At 36.0% G+C, this 21,147-nt stretch overlaps 1 protein-coding gene across 3 annotated transcripts in view; it reads left to right on the top strand.

Moving 5' to 3' along the window:
- CFLAR (CASP8 and FADD like apoptosis regulator) overlaps positions 1 to 20,935 on the top strand; it is an 83,997-nt gene extending 63,062 nt beyond the window's left edge. For all 3 annotated transcript variants that reach the window (XM_031958349.1, XM_031958350.1, XM_031958348.1), the window contains exons 9-10: positions 18,682 to 19,195; positions 19,989 to 20,935. In XM_031958349.1, the coding sequence (XP_031814209.1) occupies positions 18,682 to 19,195; positions 19,989 to 20,163 (689 nt within the window). In that variant the 3' untranslated portion in view covers positions 20,164 to 20,935. The remainder of the gene's footprint in view (positions 1 to 18,681; positions 19,196 to 19,988) is intronic.
- Positions 20,936 to 21,147: the final 212 nt, after the last annotated feature.

Here is a 21,147-nt window from a genome sequence, read left to right as displayed (position 1 = left end):
TTTTGGGTGTTTGAGAACCATTTTTTAGAACCACTTTAAAATTTGTCCTGGGGAGTTTCCAGAAAAGGCAGTCTTAAAAAGAGGTTAAAAATGAGCACACACCAGGCAGTCTTAGCTTAAATGCTTCCCCTTTTTCTTCCCCCCTACCCCAGGCATTCTATTTTTTCTTTTGGCTCAGGGAAATGTCACTGTACAAAGCAAAGCCTCTCTCTCTCTCTGTACCTTTGTGCCTGTCTCTCTGTCTCTTTGTCTCTCTCTCTGACTCTATTTCTGTCTCTTTCTTTGTGTATCTGTGTGTGTATGTGTCTCCCTCTCTCGTCTCTTCTCTTTTTCCTTTTTTTCCTCTCTTATTTTCTCTTTTCTCCCCTGTCTGTTTCTCCCAAATCTTTTTCTCACCTTTCTTCTTTCTCCCCTTCTTTCTCTGACCATGGAAACCCCAATAATAACTGTAAGATACTTAAATGAATTTCCCAAGAGAGGTGAAAGAGATATGGCCACTGTTGTCCTACAGCTGATCCAGAGTTGCCAAGACTTTTTTTTCCTAAACATAGTTCTCTTGTTTCATTCATTCATAATCAAGAGAACTGATGAAACATTGATGAAACTTTCATTGCATATAGTGGTTTGCTGGGCATTTCCCTTAGAAAATGCCACAGATTCAATGCCTTTGTGGTTACACAATAGTCCAAGATTCTCAATGACAGAACATCCTGTTCTTTGTTGATATCTGAATTTTTCTTATTCATGGCTTATCTGATTTGAATTCCAGAGTCATTACTTAATGACTTTCCATATCTGTTTGGCAAATAGTATCTGTATACAAAAGATCTCTCATAATTTGGAGATATATATGTATATGTATATATATACACACATATATGTATGTAAACAACCTGAAATAGATATGAAATGATGGGTAAGGAGAGTACTTTAGAACTTTATAGAAAAGATTTGAGAATAGGAAGTAATGCTTAGGTTCTGCTCCCTGCCTCTTTTATAGATGATCTTTTTTCCTCCATTCATTCCTGCTTTCATTTTTTCTCCACCTATTTATTTGGTGTCTTTTTGTGTTTACGATTGTGCTAGGGATTTGTGGAGGATTCAGAGGAAAGAAAAAGTGATCTTTGTCCCCAGTGAGCCTGTAATCTAGTAGGGAAGATGATATGTACAGAAATGAGTATAACATAGCATGTGGTAAATGTCAAAAGTGAATAGATCAATAGGGACTTGTGGGAATGTAGATGAGGGAAGAATTATTGGCCAGGGTGAAGTGGGGATGTTTGTGATTAGGAATGACTTGATGAATGAAAGTAACATTTGAGTTAGACTTTACAGGATCTTAGTAGCACTTTGATAGGTGAACCTTGTGGGGTTGGATATTTACTGAAGAAGGAACAGCATGAATAATAAGCTTGTGTTTAAGGAATAATGTCTAGTTCAGTTTATTTGTAGTATTGGATAAGTAGGGAAGGTAGTGGTAGATGAGGATGGAAAGGCAGCTTAGGACTAGATCTCAGGGAGTTTATCTGCTACATTAAAAGGTTGGGGGGTAACTGGGTGGCACAGTGGAGTCAGGAGCCCTGAAGTCAGGAGTCAAATTTGACCTCAGACACTTAACACTTCCTAGCTGTGTGACTCTGGGCAAGTCACTTAACCCCAATTGCCTCAGCCAAAAAAAAAGGTTGGATTTTGTTCAGTAGGAAGCTGCTGACAAGGAGAAATAGTCAATCATTGTGATTAATTGCATTTGTGTTAATTTGATAGTTGGGCACATGCATACATAATTACCTTGGTAAGCCCTTCACTTTTGTGTGACTTGTTTTCAGGGCAGCCTGGTGTTGCAGTTCATAGAGTGCTAGGTCTGCATTGGGGAGACCTGAATTCAAATCTGGCCTCAGATACTTACTAGTTGTGTGACCTTGGGCAAATCACTTAACCCCATTTGTCTTAGTTTCCTCAGGTGTAAAATTTGAGCTGGAGAAGAAAATGGCAAACCCACTCTAGTATCTTTCCCAATAAACCCCCAAATGGGGTCACAAAGATTTGGAAATGACTGAACAGCAACAACATGTCAAAGAACCAGATATTTGGGTTGAGATGGTAGGTAATACAATGTGTCACAAGTGATTGTCTCTGGAGTTTTGGTATGAGGCACAAATTCTTTTTTAGTCTCCTGAGTAAAAGATGATCCCTTCAGGTTTAGAAGAATGACTCTCCATTTCTCTCTAGTCTTTTCTTAAAACTTGCAAAATAAAAATTTCAAGTATGCTTTTTACCTGGAGTAGGGTTCACTTGGTTTTCCAGATCAGAGACACTTGCATAAGCAGAGCCTTCTCCCCCAATAACCCATTAGAACTCACGAGAAACTAAAAATAGACAGTGGAAAAGTCTTGTGAGCAGAGCCCACAGTTGCTTGAGCCCAGTTGCTACATCCTTCGTTTTATTTCTTATCTCCCTTAATAGCGTGGAGAGACAGGCTGAATCAGTAATATTTACCTGGTCTCCCACTGGGAGATGCAGACTCAGCACAAGGACATTCAGCACGCTTGGCCTCTGCTCATTGGTGTAGGCTGACAAGCTGCAAATGAAATTTGGGATGATAGATATGAGTCCCTGAGATGGAACAATAACCATATGCTTTTTATTGGCTCAGATGGCAAATCACTGGGTTGGGCTTTCTTGTTTTCTAGTCTTGGAAACTCCTCCAAAAAAGATGTGTTTTGCAATGTAATAGAAAGAGCATTGACTTTAGAGTTTAAGTCTGTTGGTGGAATCTTGAGCAAGTTCCTTGGATCCACAGGATTTAGAGATAAAAGGGATTTTCAAGTCCCTACTTTTCTCATTTTCCCTTTGAGGAAAACAGAGTCAGAGAGGTAAATAACTGGTCAAGGTCGATAGAGCTAACTTTAAACCCACACTCTATCTTGCTGCCTTATCTGCAACGCTGAGATAGTAATAGTTATCCTATCAATTTCCCAGGTTTGTTGTATGAGTTAAATAAGGCAATATATGTAAAACATCATACCCTGCTCAACTTATTTCAACCTGACATAATTGGAGAAGAACCGTGAGTTTTTTTGTCTTCTCCCTATTTTCTGCTCAATATAATTGAACATTAATTAAGCACCAACTATACGCAAGGTATTAAGATATAAAATAGACAAACAAAATTGCCGCTGTCAGTGAGCTTCTGTTCTTTTGTGGAGAGACAACAACATATAAATATGCAAGGAAAATTGAAGCGGAATAGAGAGATCTGATAACTGGGGGAGTCAGGGAAAGACTTTGCAGAGGGAGGTGGTCCCTAAAATGATACCTTGGTAGTATAGCGGGTAAAGCCTGAGGCTTCATTCTGAAAGATAGGAGTTTAAATTCTCTGCCAGACACTTACTGCCTGGGTGACCTTCAACAATTACCTTAATTTCTCTCCAGTTTCCTTAACTGTGTAAAAATTAAGGGGAATGGTCTTAAAGGTCTTGAAAAGTCCCTCCTAATTCTAAATCTGTGGTAAAGACAGGGATTCTGAGGTGTGGATAGGAAGAGAGAATCTATTCCACACATGACAGATGACTTGTATGAATATATAGAAGCAGTGAATAATCTGTGACTATCCAATGTTTCAGAGAACAGCTAATAACCTAGTTTGGCTTGAGTGAAGTATAAGTAAGCCTGCACAGGTAAGTTAGAAGCATTCTGTGGAGAGTTATTGTTCAGTCAGTCTATTGTGACATTTGTTTGTCTGACTTTCCATGACCCCATTTGGGGTTTTCTTAGCAATGATATTGGAGTGGTTTGCCATTTCCTCCTCCAGCTTACTTTACATATGAGGAAACTGGGGCAAATAGTTAATTGATTTGCTCAGGGTCACACAGCTAATAAATGTCTGAGACCAGGTTACAGCTTCATAAAGATGAGTCTTCCTGTTTCCATACCCAGTACTATATTCACTGTGTCATTTCATTGCTCCATGTGAGGCTAAGGAAGTATTCTTATCTTTTTTTCTGAAAGTGATGAGGAGCTATTAAAGATTTTTGATCAGATGAAGTGACACAGTCAGACTTGGACCTTAGGAAAGCTATTTTTGTTTTTTGTTTTTTGTTTTGTTTTGTTTTGTTTTTTTAATTTAATAGCCTTTTATTTACAGGATATATACATGGGTAACTTTACAGCATTAACAATTGCCAAACCTCTTGTTCCAATTTTTCACCTCTTACCCCCACCCCCACCCCCTCCCCTAGATGGCAGGATGACCAGTAGATGTTAAATATATTAAAATATAAATTAGATACACAATAAGTACACCTGACCAAAACGTTATTTTGCTGTAGAAAAAGAATCAGACTCTGAAATATTGTACAATTAGCTTGTGAAGGAAATCAAAAATGCAGGTGTGCATAAATATAGGGATTGGGAATTCAATGTAATGGTTTTTAGTCATCTCCCAGAGTTCTTTTTCTGGGCATAGCTAGTTCAGTTCATTACTGCTCCATTAGAAATGATTTGGTTGATCTCGTTGCTGAGGATGGCCAGGTCCATCAGAACTGGTCATCATATAGTATTGTTGTTGAAGTATATAATGATCTCCTGGTCCTGCTCATTTCACTCAGCATCAGTTCATGTAAGTCTCTCCAGGCCTTTCTGAAATCATCCTGTTGGTCATTTCTTACAGAACAGTAATATTCCCATAGTATTCATATACCACAATTTATTCAGCCATTCTCCAACTGATGGACATCCATTCAGTTTCCAGTTTCTAGCCACTACAAAAAGGGCTGCCACAAACATTCGTGCACATACAGGTCCCTTTCCCTTCTTTATAATCTCTTTGGGATATAATCCCAGTAGTAACACTGCTGGATCAAAGGGTATGCACAGTTTGATAACTTTTTGAGCATAGAGGAAAGCTATTTTGACAGCTTGTGGATTGGAAAGGGAAGAAATTTGGGACAGGAAGACCAAGTAAGAGGCAAAATTAGTAAGGAGTGGTGGCTGAGTGAAAAACCAGTTATAATAAATGTTATGGAGGCAGGATAAGTAGTACATGACAAATAACTGAATAAATATATCTATATATCTAAAACATTTACATATATCATATTTATATAGTTTTCTAATATTATATATTATAAATTTTATAGATGATAAACATATGAATGTCTCCATATACTTGGAGGAGAGGAGAGAGTCAAGTTTGGGGAAGATGATGAGTTTGAGTTTGTTTGTTGTTTATTCAGCAAGATCTAAATTTAAACCCTGTTTCAAATACTTATTAGTTATGTGAGACTAGATAGATCAGTCTGCCTCACCTGTAATAAGGGGTTAGTAACAGCATCTACCTCATAGGGTTGTTGTGCCAAACAAATGAGATAATGTATTTGAAATGCTTTGCAAACCTTAAAGTTTGTAAATAAATGTTAGCCATTATCATCACCTCCCTTGTTAGTGATGATAATGTCTACAGGACATCCAGGAGATGGTTGATGGTATATTGTTTTTGGTATCATTTAAAAGAGAGATTAGAATTAGATATTATAGTTCAAGGAGTTATCTTTGTAAAAGTGATATTTGAACTCATAGAAGCTAAAAGAGAGGGTATGGAAAGAGAAGACCTAGACCTAATCCTGTGAAGTATTAATACTTAAGGGCCAGGAAATGCAAAATATTACAATTCAGGTGTGGAAGAAAGAAGGGTCAGCAGGAAGAAAGAACATCAGGCAGAAATTAGGGAGCAGAGTGTGCCTCATTGAGTGGTTAATAATCTAAAAAGCTGCAATCAGCTCAAGAAGAATGGGGACTAAGAACATATATTTAGATGTTTGGAGATTTCTGTTGGCTGAGAATGTACATTGATAAACAAAATCTCTTTAAAAAGCCTCTTTAATTTGACATTCAGTTTTGTAAGATTTTGTAAGATCCAGGTCTTTCTCCTTTCCTGTTTTCCTTTCCCCCTCCAAAGCACAGCAAGCAATCTGATAAGAGTTTAAACATGAACAATCATGTTAAAAATATTTCCATATTAATCATGTTGTGAAAGAAGCGTCAGAACAAAAGGGAAAAACCATGAGAAAGAAAAAATCACAGCAACAACAAAAATGAAAATAGTAAGCTTCGATCTGCATTCAGATGCCATAGGTCTTTCTTTAGTTGTGGGTAAACCTCATTAATTTAGACTCTAACTTATAAACAACTATTGGAGTAGATGTAAGTGAATCTACATTTAAGAAACACTTGGTGTTTCCTATACATACAGTCCTATTCCAATGCCTCCTTGTGGTACGGAGGTGACTGAATTCTAGTTGAGCCCAAGTTTGGGAAACTTACCAAGCTGGGAAGGTTTGAAGTGTAGCTTCTCTGTTTTATGAAGAAAGTCTAGATTCCAGAAGATTTAGAATCAGGTTGATCTTAATATTTAGTGTTTTGGCCACAATAAGATTTTGTAATTAAAAGATCGAGGAATAGGGTCCTTATGGGAGTCTGCATGGATGATAGTGGGACACACACCAGTGAAGTCAGAGGTCTATGAAATTTTGAAATATCGTGAACATGTGTTATAAACACTAATTATCCAATCCACCTACTGCCAAGTTGAAACCATTTGCATTTCAGAAAGAAAAATAATATGTAAATAAAATTTAAAAAAAATGAACAGTTTCTTCTGTATCCCCTTCTGTTTTGTTTATAAAAACTCCTCAAAATCAAGGAGACTTGTTCTTTCTCTGCATATGCTTTTTTTTTTTGTATTTCTTATATTATTTTTTTATTATAGCCTTTTATTGACAGAACATATGCATGGGTAGTTTTTCAACATTGTCCCTTGGAATCACTTCTGTTCCAACTTTTCCCTTCCTTCCCTCCAACCTCTCCCCTAAATGGCAGGCAGTCCCATACATGCTAAACATCTCAAAGTATATCTTAAATACAATATATGTGTACATATTGTACAGTTCTCTTGTTGCACAAGAAAAATCAGATTTAGAAATAAGGTAAAAATAACCTGGGAAGAAAAACAAAAATGCAAGCAGTCCACATTCATTTCCCAGTGTTCTTTCTCTGGGTGTAGCTGATTCTGTTCATCATTAATCAAGGAACTAAATTGGATCTTCTCATTGGTGAAGATAGCTACTTCCATCCGAATTTATCCTCATACAATATTGTTGTTGAAGTATATAATGATCTCCTGCTTCTGCTCATTTCACTCAGCATCAGTTCATGTAAGTCTCTCCAAGTCTCTCTGTATTCATTCTACTGGTCATTTCTTACTGAACAGTAATATTCATAACATTCAGATACCATAATTTAATCAACTATTCTCCAATTGATGGGCATCCTTTCAATTTCCAGTTTCTGGCCACTACAAATAGGGCTCCCACAAACATTCTTGCAGATCTTAATTAAGATCCCTTTCCCTTCTTTACTATCTCTTTGGGATATAAGCCCAGTAGAAACATTGCTGGATCAAAGGGTATGCACAGTTTGATAACTTTTTGAGCATAATTCCAGATTGCTCTCCAGAATGGTTGGATCCGTTCACAATTCCACCAACATGCATATACTTTTGAATCAATTACCCAGGCATCTTTTTAGGACTAGAAATTTCAGAGAAGAAGTCCTCCAGTAGAAGTTCCTCTAGAGGAAGAGCACAGAACAGAGGCCTTCCAAGAAAATGAAAAAAAAACAACAGTTGATTTTATTGAAATGTGTGCCAGGTTCTGAGGAGGCACTCAGTAAACATTTGTCAGTTAAGTATGTTCCTTTACACTATTGATTTGTTTAGGAATGTTTTTCTTTATAGATAATATGGGTTGAATGACCAGACATTCCAAACTGATGAAGCCCAAGTGAACAAGGATTTGGTATGCTTATTCTTCTGGGAATGGTTTTTAGCAAAGCCAAGCCTTTATAATACATTTGCAATTGGTTCTTTTTCAGAAGTTCAGTGCTAAGGGGATAAGAGAAAAATTATTGATAAAAGAAAAAGCTTATGAGATAAGAGAGCTGGACATATTCAATCTGGGATTTTTCAGGGTTTAAAAAATAAAAGGACTTTTTCCAGTTTATTAAATTCCAGTTTTAAAAGTTCATTAAATTCTAGTTTTAAAAGGTTTTATTGAAGACTTTGGGGTTTTAAAAAATTCTTAAAGGGTTAAATGGGGTATTTATTGTATGCAAAATGCTATTAGCACTTGTCTTTTTATTTTTTTACTTTCAATAGTATTTTTTTTCCCAAACCAAGGAACAAAGTTTATCAAAATTGTATGAAGCAGGCTAAGTTTCAATAGAATTTAGCAAAGAACCAGGGTAAATGTATAGGAAAAAGATAGAAAGATCAAATGCTTCATGTCACTTGATGGCTTAGGGGGTAGAACTGAGGAATGGTCTTAGAGGTGTTGAGGAGTATTGAATTCTATGGCCTAGAGGTGAAGTCATACCCCATTACTTTCAATAGTATTTTATTTTTCCAAATATCTGTGAAGATATTTTAACATACTTTTTTTATTATAGCTTTTTATTTACAAAACATATGTGTGGGTAATTTTTCAACACTGATGCTTGCAAAACCTTCTGTTCCAAATTTTCCCCTCCTTTCCCCCTTCCCTAGATGGCAGGCAATACATGTTAAAATATATGTTAAAGCAAATATATGTATACATATCCATACAGTTATTTTGCTGCACAAGAAAAATTGAATTAAAAAAAAAAACTTGAGAAGGAAAATAAAAATGCAAGCAAACAACATCAGAGTGAAAATGCTATGTTATGGTCCACACTCAGTTCCCATGGTCTTCTCCCTGGATGTAGATGGCTCTCTTCATTACTGAACAATTGGAACTGGTCTGAATCAATTCACTGTTGAAGAGACCCACGTCTATCAGAATTGATCATTGTATATAGTCTTGTTAACATTAACATACATTTTGGTAAAACTTTGTGTTTTTAATTTTCCCTCTATTCCCTGAGACAATAAGCAATCTGACATAGATTAAATATGTGCAATCCTTTTAAAGATATTTCCATATTTGTCATGTTACCATTTGAGTGTCTTGTCCTGGGGCCTACTTCCTTACAACCTAGTTATCATACCTCTTATTACTAGGATTTAAGATTGTTAGGACTTCCTTTAGAATGGTTCTGTGGCTCTGTGGATGGAGTATCTCAGTTTAAATCTGACCTCAAATACTAGCTGTGTGAAATTGTAATTTTGTGGTCTCAGTTTCTTATAAAATAAGAAGGAAATGGCGAACTCCTCTAATATCTTTGTGAAGAAAACCCCAGTGAGTCAGATGGGACTGAATCATAGCAACAACAGTGCTGTCTTTTTGCACATGATTAAAATGAAAATCACTGGCATGATTGCTTTTTCAGTTTTTTTCATTGAAGTATTTCTTGACAGATGGTTCTCACTGTTCTTGGTTTTGAAAAAGTCCAGATATATTCTCCCCCTTACTCATGAACCCCACCTCGTATCAAAGAAAAACCCAACTGATGTGAAATGAATCTGCTATCATAAAGTATTTCATATATGTAGTTCCCCACCTCTCTGCCAAGAGTAAAAAATGTGTTATGTTATAATATTTAGTGATGAAAGGGATCTTAGAGTCCCACTTAATCCAACCCTTTCATTTTATAGGTAAGGAAAATTGAAATCTCCAGTGACTTAAAGCCTTGACCATAGTTTCCCAGGTAGTAGAAAGTTGGAATTTAAACTAAATCTTTTAAATGTAAGTCCATTCTCTTTAATTGACTCATGGTACTTTTCATCAGTCCTTTGGGACCAGCTCTTGAGTTTTCCTTCTCCATTGTCCCCAGGTGGAAGGAGTGGGGTGTGCTATGTGTGGTCCATCTGATTCTTGTCTTCTCTTTTGGTGTTTGCCTTTGAAAACACATCCTGAATAGATGAATTACCTAAAAGAGACATATCAGTAATTTCAGGTGGTTTGTCCTTCTAGAATTATCTGGAACAGCTTAGTTTATTTCTAATAAGAAAACCACGAATTGAATAATTTCTACAGCTTTCAATATATTGAAATTCATCCATGTCCAGTGGTTCCAGAATCATCGAGGAATTCATGTAGAAGGGGAAAAAGCCAAAAGTGAGTGAAAGCTTCTCTGTGCCACTAGTGGCAGGACAGGTGGAATTACTGTTGCATTGGTCAAGGTAGACAAATAGCAAATTTTTAGGTGCTGTCCTTATACTTCCCCCCAACTCATTTGATTCCTTCCTTCCTTCCTTCCTTCTTTCCTCCCTCCCTCCCTTCCTTCCTCTCTCCTTCCCTTCCTTCCTTCCTTCCTTCCTTCCTTCCTTCCTTCCTTCCTTCCTTCCTTCCTTCCTCCCTCCTTCCTTCCTTCCTTGCTTCCTTCCTTCCTTCCTTCCTTCCTTCCTTCCTTCCTTTATTTATTTTTAAAACACATTGCTTTATGGATCATATTGGGAGAGAAAAATTAGAGCAAAGGGGGAAAAACCATGTGAGATTAAAAAAAAAAAACCCCAGAAAAAAAAAGTGAACATAGCATGTGTTGATTTACATTCAGTTTCCTTAGATCTTTTTCTGGATGCAGGTGGCATTTTCAGTCCAAACTCTATTGGGACTGCTTTGAATCACTGAACCACTGAGAAAAAACAATCTTTCATAGTTGATCATTGAACATTCTTGCTATTAATGTGTACAATGTACTCCTGGTTCTGCTTGTTTCACTCAGCATTAGTTTATGTAAATCTTTTCAGGCTTTTCTAAAACCAGCTTATTCATCATTTTTTATAGAACAACAATATTCCATTACCACAATTTGTTCAGCCATTCCCCAATTGATGTGTATCTACTCACTTTCCTCTTTGCTACCATAAAAAGAACATTTTTGCACGTGTGGGTCCTTTCCCCTCCTTTATGGTTTCCTTGGGATACAGACCCAGTAATGGCACTGCTGAATCAAAGGATATGCACAGCTTTATAGATTTTGGGGCACAGGTCCAGATTCTTCTCCAGAATGGTTTGATTATTTCACAATTCCACAAATAATTCATTAGTATCCTAGTTTTCCCACACCCCCTCCAGCATTTACCATTATCTTTTCTTGTCATCTTAGCCAATCTGAGAGGTGTACCTCAAAGTTGTTTTAATTTCTTTAATTAACAGTGATTTAGAGCATTTTTTTTCAAATAACTATAGATGATTTTAATGTCATCATCTGAAAATTGTCTGTTCATATCCTTGGACCATTTATCAATTGGGGAATGACTTGCATTCTTGTAAATTTGACACAGTTCTTTATATATTTTAGAAATGATACCTTTATCAGAAATACTGGCTGTAAGGATTTTTTCCTAGCTTTGTACTTCCTTTTTAATCTTGTTTCTGTTGATTTTGTTTGTTCAAAACCTTTTTAATTTAATGTAATCAAAGTTGTCCATTTTACCTTTCATAATGTTCTCTTTGGTCATAAATTCTTCCTTTCTCCAAAGATATGCTAGGTAAATTATCCCTTGTTCTCCTAATTTGTTTATGATATTATCCTTTACATCCAAATCATGTATCCATTTTGACTTTATTCTGGTATGGGTTGTGAGATGTAGGTCTATGCTGAGTTTTTGACTTAATTATTTTCCAGTTTTCTGAGCAATTTTTGTCAAATACCGAGTTCTTATTTTAGAAGCTGAAGTTCTGCCAATCCATTTGTAAACAAGAGAGTATGGCATTAGGTTTCTTTCCTTTTGTAATTACATGTTGTTAGGGCTCTTCAGGAAGCAGATTTGCTGTCTTTTCCACGAAGGAAATTAGGCACTCTACCTTTGCTTATAGAAACTGGACTGATAGACCAATCAATCCTTTGTATGTTTCATTGATACTTTTTAAAAAATAGCATTTTGCTTCCCAGTGACTCTTTTCTCTCATCCCTAAAATCTAGGGATCCCTAAAACCCTAGGGACAACTAGATAGTTAATTGGATGGAGTGTTAAACCTGGAGTCAGAAAGACTCATTTTTAGTGAATTCAATATGGTCTCAGACACTTACTAACCATATGACCTTGGGCAAGTCACTAAACTCATTTTGCCTCAGTTTTCCATCTGTCAAATGAGTTGGAGGAGGAAATGGTAAACCATTGCATTGTTTTTGCCAAAAAAACTTTAAATAGGATCATGAAGAGTTGGATACAACTGAAAATGACTGAACAACATTGGCTAATTCTCCTGAAAGAAAAAAGTTAAGGAAAACAAATGAATCTATTGGTTATGTATGCCATGTCATTTCTGAAGTCACAATTGGTCACCGTTTTCATTAGAGTTTTGATATCTTGTCTTCCCATTTATTATTGTGTGGCTTGTTGTTTTGATTCTGCTTACCTTTTCTATTCAGATCTTTCCGTGTTTCTCTGAATTCTAATAGTTCAACAAAATTTGATTATTTTTATAGCACAATTTATTTGACCATTAGCATTAGTTTTCTTACATGGAATTAAATAAAATGGAAAACTCAAAGTATAGTCAGGTCACTGACCTCTAATAGTTTTCTTATTTGTAAAAAGAATTCCTTTGTTAATGAAAGCAAACCAAATTATGGGTGTATGTCTTTACTCAGTGATGCCCATGTCTACCGTCTGTATATAATGAGCAGTTTTATTTCGATTATAAAAATTAACAAGATAAAATTGAGTCATCTTATTGACTCACTGCATGTTCATGACATGTCCAAGGACATAGATAAGATAAGATGTTGGGAGGAGAGAAATTAGTCAATAACTTTTTTTTAAAGGCTACAATCCAGGCTGGAGTAAATTGTTCTCATAATTCCATTTGCAAAGATTGGAAGAGAATAACTTGTTTCAGTGTGAGCTTCTGCCCTCTGTTAGATAATAACTGACATTTATGAACATACATATAATTAGCCAAATTTTATTCTTTTTTAAAAAAATAATTAATAACTTTTTATTGACAGAACCCATGCCTGGGTAATTTTTTACAACATTATCCCTTGCATTCACTTCTGTTCCTACTTTCCCCTCCCTCCCTCCACCCCCTTGCACCAGTTGGCAAGCAGTCCTATACATGTTAAATATGTCACAGTATATCCTAGATACAATATATGTGTGCAGAACCAAACATTTCTCTTGTTGCACAGGAAGAATTGGATTCCGAAGGTAAAAATAACCCAGGAAGAAAAACAAAAATGCAAACAGTTTACATTCATTTCCCAGTGTTCTTTCTTTGGGTGTAGCTGCTTCTGTCCATCCTTGATCAATTGAAACTGAGTTAGATCTTCTCTCTGTGGATTTTCAAATTGTATTCTGATTCGGCTATAATTTGATAGTATTATGATTTGTTCATGGTTGTACAACTAGTAAGTCAGAGGTAGGACATTTTTGGCCTTTCTTCTTTTTATTATATTATATATTACTATATATAACTATATTTATTATTATACTGTATATAATATATTATTTCTTTCCAAATGACATATATGATAACCAACATTTATGTAGTGTTTCCTATCACTGTGCTTTGTGTTTTACAATTATTATCTCATTTGATCCTTACAACAACCATAAGAAGTAAATGCTATCATTATTCTCATTTTATAAATAAATAAACTGAGACAAACAGGGGAAGTGATTTGCCCAGGATCCCAAAGCTGCTAAGTGTCTGTGGCTGGATATGACGTTAGGTGTTTCTGACTGTGGTATCCCCTAGCTGCCCCATGGTGACACATCTAACCAGTTGTTGACGAGGAAATACTTGACAGTAATGTAAAAAAGTTTCCATTCCAGCCATTTCTATTTTGAACAGAACAGACCAGTTACTGATTCTAATTTTCCCTTTTGTAAAATGGCAGCAGAACTTTTAGGTACTTTCTTAACTCTCTTGTCAAGGTCAAGAGGATTATTTATTATAATCAAAATTCTATCAGTACCTTAAGTGTCATGTTCCAGGGCCAACTTCCTTCCAACTTAGTTTTGCCCCCTCATCACTAGGTTTTAAGATAGTTAGGGCTTTCTTTATGTCCCTGATTAAAATTAAGCCCACTGATTTAATTATTTTTTCAAATTTTAGGCTTTTTTTTACAGTACATCTTGACAGATGGTGTCCTCCCCCACCCCTCACCCTTTTGATCTTGATAAAGTCCAGCCAAAGAACAATGGTCTTTGAACCACTTGAGGGGAGCTACCATTGGTTCAGATTTAATTGAATTACCATTTCCTTAGAATTTACTGCACCTTAAGTACCTTGCCAACTGTTGAGATTGCCAAGAGAGATAAGGAAAGCCCTGTTCTCCGAGAGCTTGCAATCTAAGTGGGGGAGTTGAGAGTTACTGAGAGTATCCTAGGAGAAAAATGGCCCCACTTGATAATGTATGATACTGATGATGAACTAGGTAGAGAGAGAGTAATTATTAAAATAAAGCAAAACAAAACAACACAACACACTTAACATTTATATACTGCTTACTGTGTGCCAGGCACTTTGCTAAATGCTTTTTAATGATTATCTCATTTGATCCTCACAACAACCCTGGGTGATTAAATGCAATTATTATCCCCATTTTTCAGATGAGAAAACTGAGGAAAACAGAAGTTAAATGTCTTGCCTAGGTCAAACAGCTAGTAAGTTTCTGAGGTTGCATTTGAACTTGAGTCTTCCTATTTCCAGACTTGGTGCTCTAGTTACTGTGCCACTTGAATACCTCTTTTTTATCTGTCCTGACTCAGTTGATTTCACATATGCAAATTCAGTTGTCACTTAATCCAGCGATTGGTTTTCCAGATTGTGGTTTGGCATATTTTTCAGGATCTGCCTCTATTTTAGTGCTTTCTTATTTTCTGTACAATAAACTAGGAAAAGATGGGAACCCAGATGGGTTAGTCTTACTATTAAGATCTGGTAGAAAATTTAGTTATGGAAAAGGTTGAAAGCATTGCCTGAAATGAGTGTGAATCTTTGGTTTATTCTCCATCTTTCTTTTCTCTTAGTTTTTTATTTAGAACCATTCTGGATAAACAACTCAATGACTTTGGGCTCATTTCAGCTAATATAAACATTTTCAAATATTTTCCTGAACTAACTTTCTGCTGTTTGCCAATCCACATTGAAATGACCATTTTTTAGCAGGAAGAGTCGAACTAGTTTTATCCAAATATCTCTTCTTCTATTCCTCTCATCCCATTTTTTATGATGTCTAAATTTGATTGAGATTGCCTTTAGAGAGAATGATTTTTCTTTGGTGAAAATTGGCTCCGGTGCAAACAGTCTGTGCTTTAGGGCATCTAGGTGGTGCCATAGTACATCGAGTGCCAGACCTGGAATCAGGAAGACTCATCTTCTGTCTCAGTTTCCTCATCTGTAAAATGAGTTGGAGAGGGAAATGGTAAAACCACCCTAGTGTCTTTGCCAAGAAAACCCGAAAAATGACTCAATGAGGACATTAAGTTTTGTTTGCAAAACATTTGGCGAATATTATTTCATTTGATCCTCACAGTTGGAACCCGTACTACTCAATGGCTTGTCCAGAGTCACACAGCTAGTTACTATTTATGGCGGGATTTAAACTCAGCTCTTCCTGACTATAGGACTGGCACTCACTCTATTGAGCCACTTAATGACTTCTCAGCCATTGCCTCCTTTCTACTTTATCTGTCACCACCCTGGTTCTGAGGTTTTCATTACTCCAGTGGTTCTCAAACTTTGATTATCAGTATCTTTATATTATTAAAAATGACTGAGGATCTATCCAAAAAGTTTTTGTTTATGTAGATTATATTTACCATATTAGAAATAAAAACTAATTTTGAATTTGTAGATTCTCCAAAAGGATTTCAGAGATTCCCATAATTCTTTGAACCACATTTTGAGAACCACTGCATTAGTCCTTCCCTGGGTTTCTGCAGTAGTCTGCTCATTTATCTCTCAGTGTCTTCTTCATTCAGTCTATTCTTCACACTTTGTCAAAGTCGCCTTACTGAGGCTCAAGTCTAAGGACATAACTCTAATCAAAAGCCTGGAGTCAGGAGGCGGGAGGTTGAATCCCACTTCAACACTTACTAACATGATGGGGAGCAAATTTTATATTTAACATCTGGCCCCTCATTTTACTTTTCTGTAAAATGGAGACAATGAGATTCGTACCATCATAAGTCACCATATCATTATTTTTGATGGAAACTCTTTGTGAATTGTAAAGGATTAAATAAATATAAGTTGTTATTCTTGTTTTTTTTTTATTATTTTGGAATTGTAAAACATTTGGAATAATAAAATTCTAGATTACTTTCCTTGTAGGATCAGATTATTATATTAATAAATAATAATCAAAATGAAGACAGGAAAGTGAGTAGAAGTAATAATTTAAAGGTGTGTATGGGGTCAACTCTGAATGCATCTAAATTTTGAAATATTATATGATATATGCTTAAATAGGTTGATAGATAAAATTCTAGGCCTGGAATTAAAAAGATTTGAATTTGAATCCTAGACTCATACTACTAGTTGTATGATATTGGGCAAGTCACTTAATCCTGTTTGCCTCACTTTTCCTCGGCTATAAAATGGAATTATTATAGCACCCACCTTTTGGGGTTTTGGGGAGGATCAGATCAAATATTTGTGAAGCACAGTGCCTGGCACATAGTAAATACTATGTAAACATTAGCTATTATATAATAACATATTTAGGTGTGAAGAATAGACTGGGTGAAGAAGATACTGGAAAATAAATTAGGAGACTATTACAAAAGACCAAGGAAGGACTAATGAATAATAATAATATTGAACTCAACTTTTACTGATCCCAGGCTCAACACTCTGTTTACTGTACCACCTCCTTGCTTCTTATAGTATATAAAATATATACATTTTCTTCTTTCTTCTTAGAAGGAACTGAAAACTAGAGGGATTCTCCAAAAAGAAAATAGGAACTTAGTGGGCAACTGAAATAGTAACATGTGCTTTGAAAGGTAGTGAAACTGGAAGTCTCCTTCTGCTATCAGGAATGGATAATAATGCAGGGCATTGCCTCAAAGGGCAGGTGTACATGGCATGAGGGCCACGTGGATCATGAAGTTGAAAGTCCAGTCTTGAAAATGAGATGAGGATCCTTTATTTCACCAAAGGCCAGAGCCACCCTTAACAGTTAGAAGTGGAAGATGTGTTTCAGTTCAGTCCATATCATTAGGCTCCAGAAAAAGGGGAAAGAAACAGGAGATAAAGCTTGAAAGGTAGTTGCAAAATTAGTGGAGGATGGACTTGGGTCAAGAGAAATAAATAACCTTTGGGAGTCAGGTGCTTCTTTCATTTGGGTACCTGGGTCCATGGCTGGGAACAGGCTAGAAATATAGCCATTTCAATTTTCTCAGGAAAATGACGCAAGGTTCTTTGCTGAAGAGGGAGGGAGTAATATAGTTTAAGAAGTTGCAATTGGACCTTCAGTGGTGTTTGGAAATCCTTTTATTCTCTCTTCATTGTTTCTATGGTACTCTTCACAATTGCATTAGAGACAGAAATGATCACCAGTTGGGGTAGGAAGGAGGAGACAAGGAGAGCAATTATGAGTTTATTATTATTTAGTTCAGATGAGAGTTAATGAAGGTTTGAACTAGGAGATAACTGTGTGAATATTATTAAGAAAATGAACCCAAGAGAAATTGTGGACTTAATACTTGACAAAAGATTATTGCATCCTATATTTAAATTCAGATTTTTTCTCTTTGGTGAGGACTATACTAGAAATTTAATATGTATTGCCCTATTTGTGAGAATGTTTATATTTCAAATAACTGACATATAGATGGTGTTTTGATATATGACAACTATATAGGTCAAGAACTGTCTGAAATACTTTAGTATTTATTTTTCTCATCATTGGAATTTTCCAGTTCTGACAAAATTTTCCCCTGATAAACTCTTTGGTTCCTAATATAATACAGTTTTCTGGTTCTGACAAAAATTTCCCCAATAAACTCTTTGATTCCTAATATAATACAGTTTTCTAGTTCTGACAAAATTTTCCCTTGATATAAACTCTTTGATTCCTAATATAATATCTCTTCCTTTAAAGTACTAAATATTAAATTAGTATGTATTTAATATGCTACATTTAATAACAATGTATATATTCTTAGAAATGGTTGTGAGTTCCAAAGCCCTTAAGGTAAAAATGTTGCCACCTTGAGAGAGAATTAATAAACTCTGAGTGCAGATTGGGGGGAAAAAAAGAAATATAGCCAGAAATCAGAGATAATCTCAGATGGAGGATGAGAGAGGGAATATGAGAGGTGGGTCTTGGGAAGGGTTAAAGGAGCTATTAGATATAGAAGCAGCATCAACCATTGCTTGAAAGTTTAGCTGATTCCAACTGGAATGGACTTAATTTAAATAAAATAAGAGTTCTTATTTTGTTCATTGAGCATTGAGAGAGGATTCTGTCTCCCTCTACTGGTCAATTTTAGTAGCACCAGGGCTTGACCAGCTTGTGAAGCTAGGAAAGGAGACTTAGACCTGACCAGCTGTGTCCAGTCCAGTCTTCTTGCTGGCCCAGTCCCCCACAACCTCTTATTGTACAAAGGCTGCCTTTGACATTCTTATTCTAAAAAATCAAAATAAATGGAATTGAATGTAGAAAATATGAAACCTTCTTTCCAATTTTTCTTTGAAATATTCTCAAATTAATAAAAAAAATGAATTTTTTTTTCCCCTCCAGATCCACTTAAAGAGACATTTACTTCCCTGGGCTTCGAAGTTCAGTGTTTCAATCACTTGAGCATGCAACAAATAGACAACGTTCTCCATCAAACTGCACGCCTTTCCAAGCACCAAGACTATGACATCTTTGTGTGTATTGTGATCAGCCGTGGGGACTCGGAGAGCATCTTTGGAATCAGTCAGCCTAATTTCAGACTCCCTCTGCATCAGATAAAGAAGTTTTTCACGGGGGATGCTTGTCCTTTGCTCTTGGGGAAACCCAAACTCTTTTTTATTCAGAACTATGTGGTACCCAAAGACCACAGGGAGGCAAATAGTCTCTTAGAGGTGGATGGTGGAGATGGCAAAGTGTCTTATCATGCATGGGGACCCAGAAGCTCCAGTCTTCATCAAGAAGCCGACATCTTTTGGAGTATGTGCAAGGTGAATGTTTCTGTGCTGGAGGAGGCTCCCGGTTCACCATCCTTCTACCTGCATTGCCTGTCACAGCTCCTATGTCAACCTAAGGAGAAGTAAGTGTCACTGTGTCCCTTAACAGGTTCCTCATGGGTAATTGGGTTGTGGTATAGATGCAGAGATATTCAGGAAGAAAAGATACTTAGTTTTCTTTATACATTAACCTTAACAGCAGCTCCTAATTTTGGTGGGATTGTATTTCACTAGTTTTCTTTCTCTGGTGGTTATTGGGAACTCAGAACACATATTACACTATATTATAATAAGTGGGTCATTGGGTTCCCAAAGCCCTTCCCAAAAGCCTATTTAACTCACAATGTATATGAAGAATGGTAGTAATAATACAGTTTTATTTTCATCTGAATTCTTGCTATGTCTATGGGAAGAGGTCCCTGGATACATTTTCTCCCACTGCCAATTTAGTTAGTAAAAGCTATCCATTAGTCTGAAGTTCCTAAGTTAGGAACTGCCTATATACCTATGAATTCTTATAATAGTTTTTTTTTTTCACTTCTTAACTTTTTTTTTTAAAACCTTTTTATAACTTCTTAAAAGTTAATAATATATATTTATATATAAAGATATATAAGAAATATATCTTTCATATATTTTATCTCGTCTTCAGAATGTGAAATAGGCATTTATATTATTCCCATTTTATAGATGAAGAAACTGAGGACCAGAGGGATGAATCTGTAAAATGGAAATAAATATATTTAAGTATCTCATCTCCCAGCCCTGCAGTTCTGAGAACTCCCTCCACATTGCGAAGGCTGTCTCAGTTGCTTAGCACTGACTTTAGAATCTACCCTTCTTGGCACTCATTTTTATTTCTTCCCCTTTCTTCAGAAGATCCTCCCTCTTGACTCTCCACATCGATCTCAACAACAAAATCTATGACTGGAACAGCAGAGTGGCTCCTGAACAGCAGTACTCCATTGTGATAGAGCATACTCTGAGGAAGAAAATTATTTTTTCCTTTAGAAGAAAGAAAGAAAAAAAGGACTCGCATGAACAGTTTTGAGATGGGACCTCATTTCTCTTGAATAATTTTCTTCAGTGGCAAATGTATGTGTGTATGTTGGTGTGGTTGCTGTGGGATGAGTAAGTGCTTGGGGAAGTGCTATGTTGAAATAATGGAAATGGGGTCTTTGAAGACTGAGTGGTATTTTATCATATGAGACCAGATGGAAGAACCAAAGAATAAGTAATAGGGTCTCTTTTAGTGTTTTTTTCCCTGTTCGGTTCCTTAGGTGCTTTATTTTCTTGAGAGGTGTAACAGGAGAAAACTCACATTTCATACATCAGTCTTCAGAGCTGGAGGGGTTTCTAGTTAGCATTCAGGTCCATTAAACAAATTTGGTCTATAAATGACAGGTCTGGTTTCTCAGACAGAGCTAGATTCAAATAATGGAGTAAAGTTTTCTCACAGTACCAAATTTGGATTTAATGGAAGGGGGGCGGGGAATTCTGTAACAATTATCATTACTTCCAAATAGAAAGTGGGAAAGAATGCATTCCCCCTCACAGATGGTCTTCGAGTAATGGCTTGGGTATATTGTGGAGGGATTCATTTTCATTTGTGAGTTGTACTAATGGCCTCTAAAGTCCCTTTGTCAACTGACATTCTGTGACACTCTATGATAGCTTCCAAACTTGGTTCACCCTTTTTATACAAGGTATATATATGCTAAGTGACATTACATTAATGAATCTTGGATACAGAAAATTCATTTATTATCTTTTTTAAAAAAATGTATTTTATGTTCTAGGATGAACAGCTGTAAATGACTTTGCTATTCTCAGTAGTACAATCATTTACAACTTCTCTGAAGGACTTATAATGAAAAATCCTATTCATATCCAGAGAAAGAACTGATTGTGCCTGAATGCAGATTTTGAATCATTCTCTTTTCTCTTTCTTTTTATTTTTATTAGGATGGGAAATCTATGTTTTCACAACTTGATTTTTATGGAAATGTTTTGCATCATTTCACATGTGATTTCT

Source organism: Sarcophilus harrisii, chromosome 3, assembly GCF_902635505.1.
Source record: "Sarcophilus harrisii chromosome 3, mSarHar1.11, whole genome shotgun sequence".
Lineage (NCBI taxonomy): Eukaryota > Metazoa > Chordata > Mammalia > Dasyuromorphia > Dasyuridae > Sarcophilus > Sarcophilus harrisii.
Note: the sequence above shows the minus strand (reverse complement) of the source record. Positions and strands in the feature narration are given on the sequence as shown.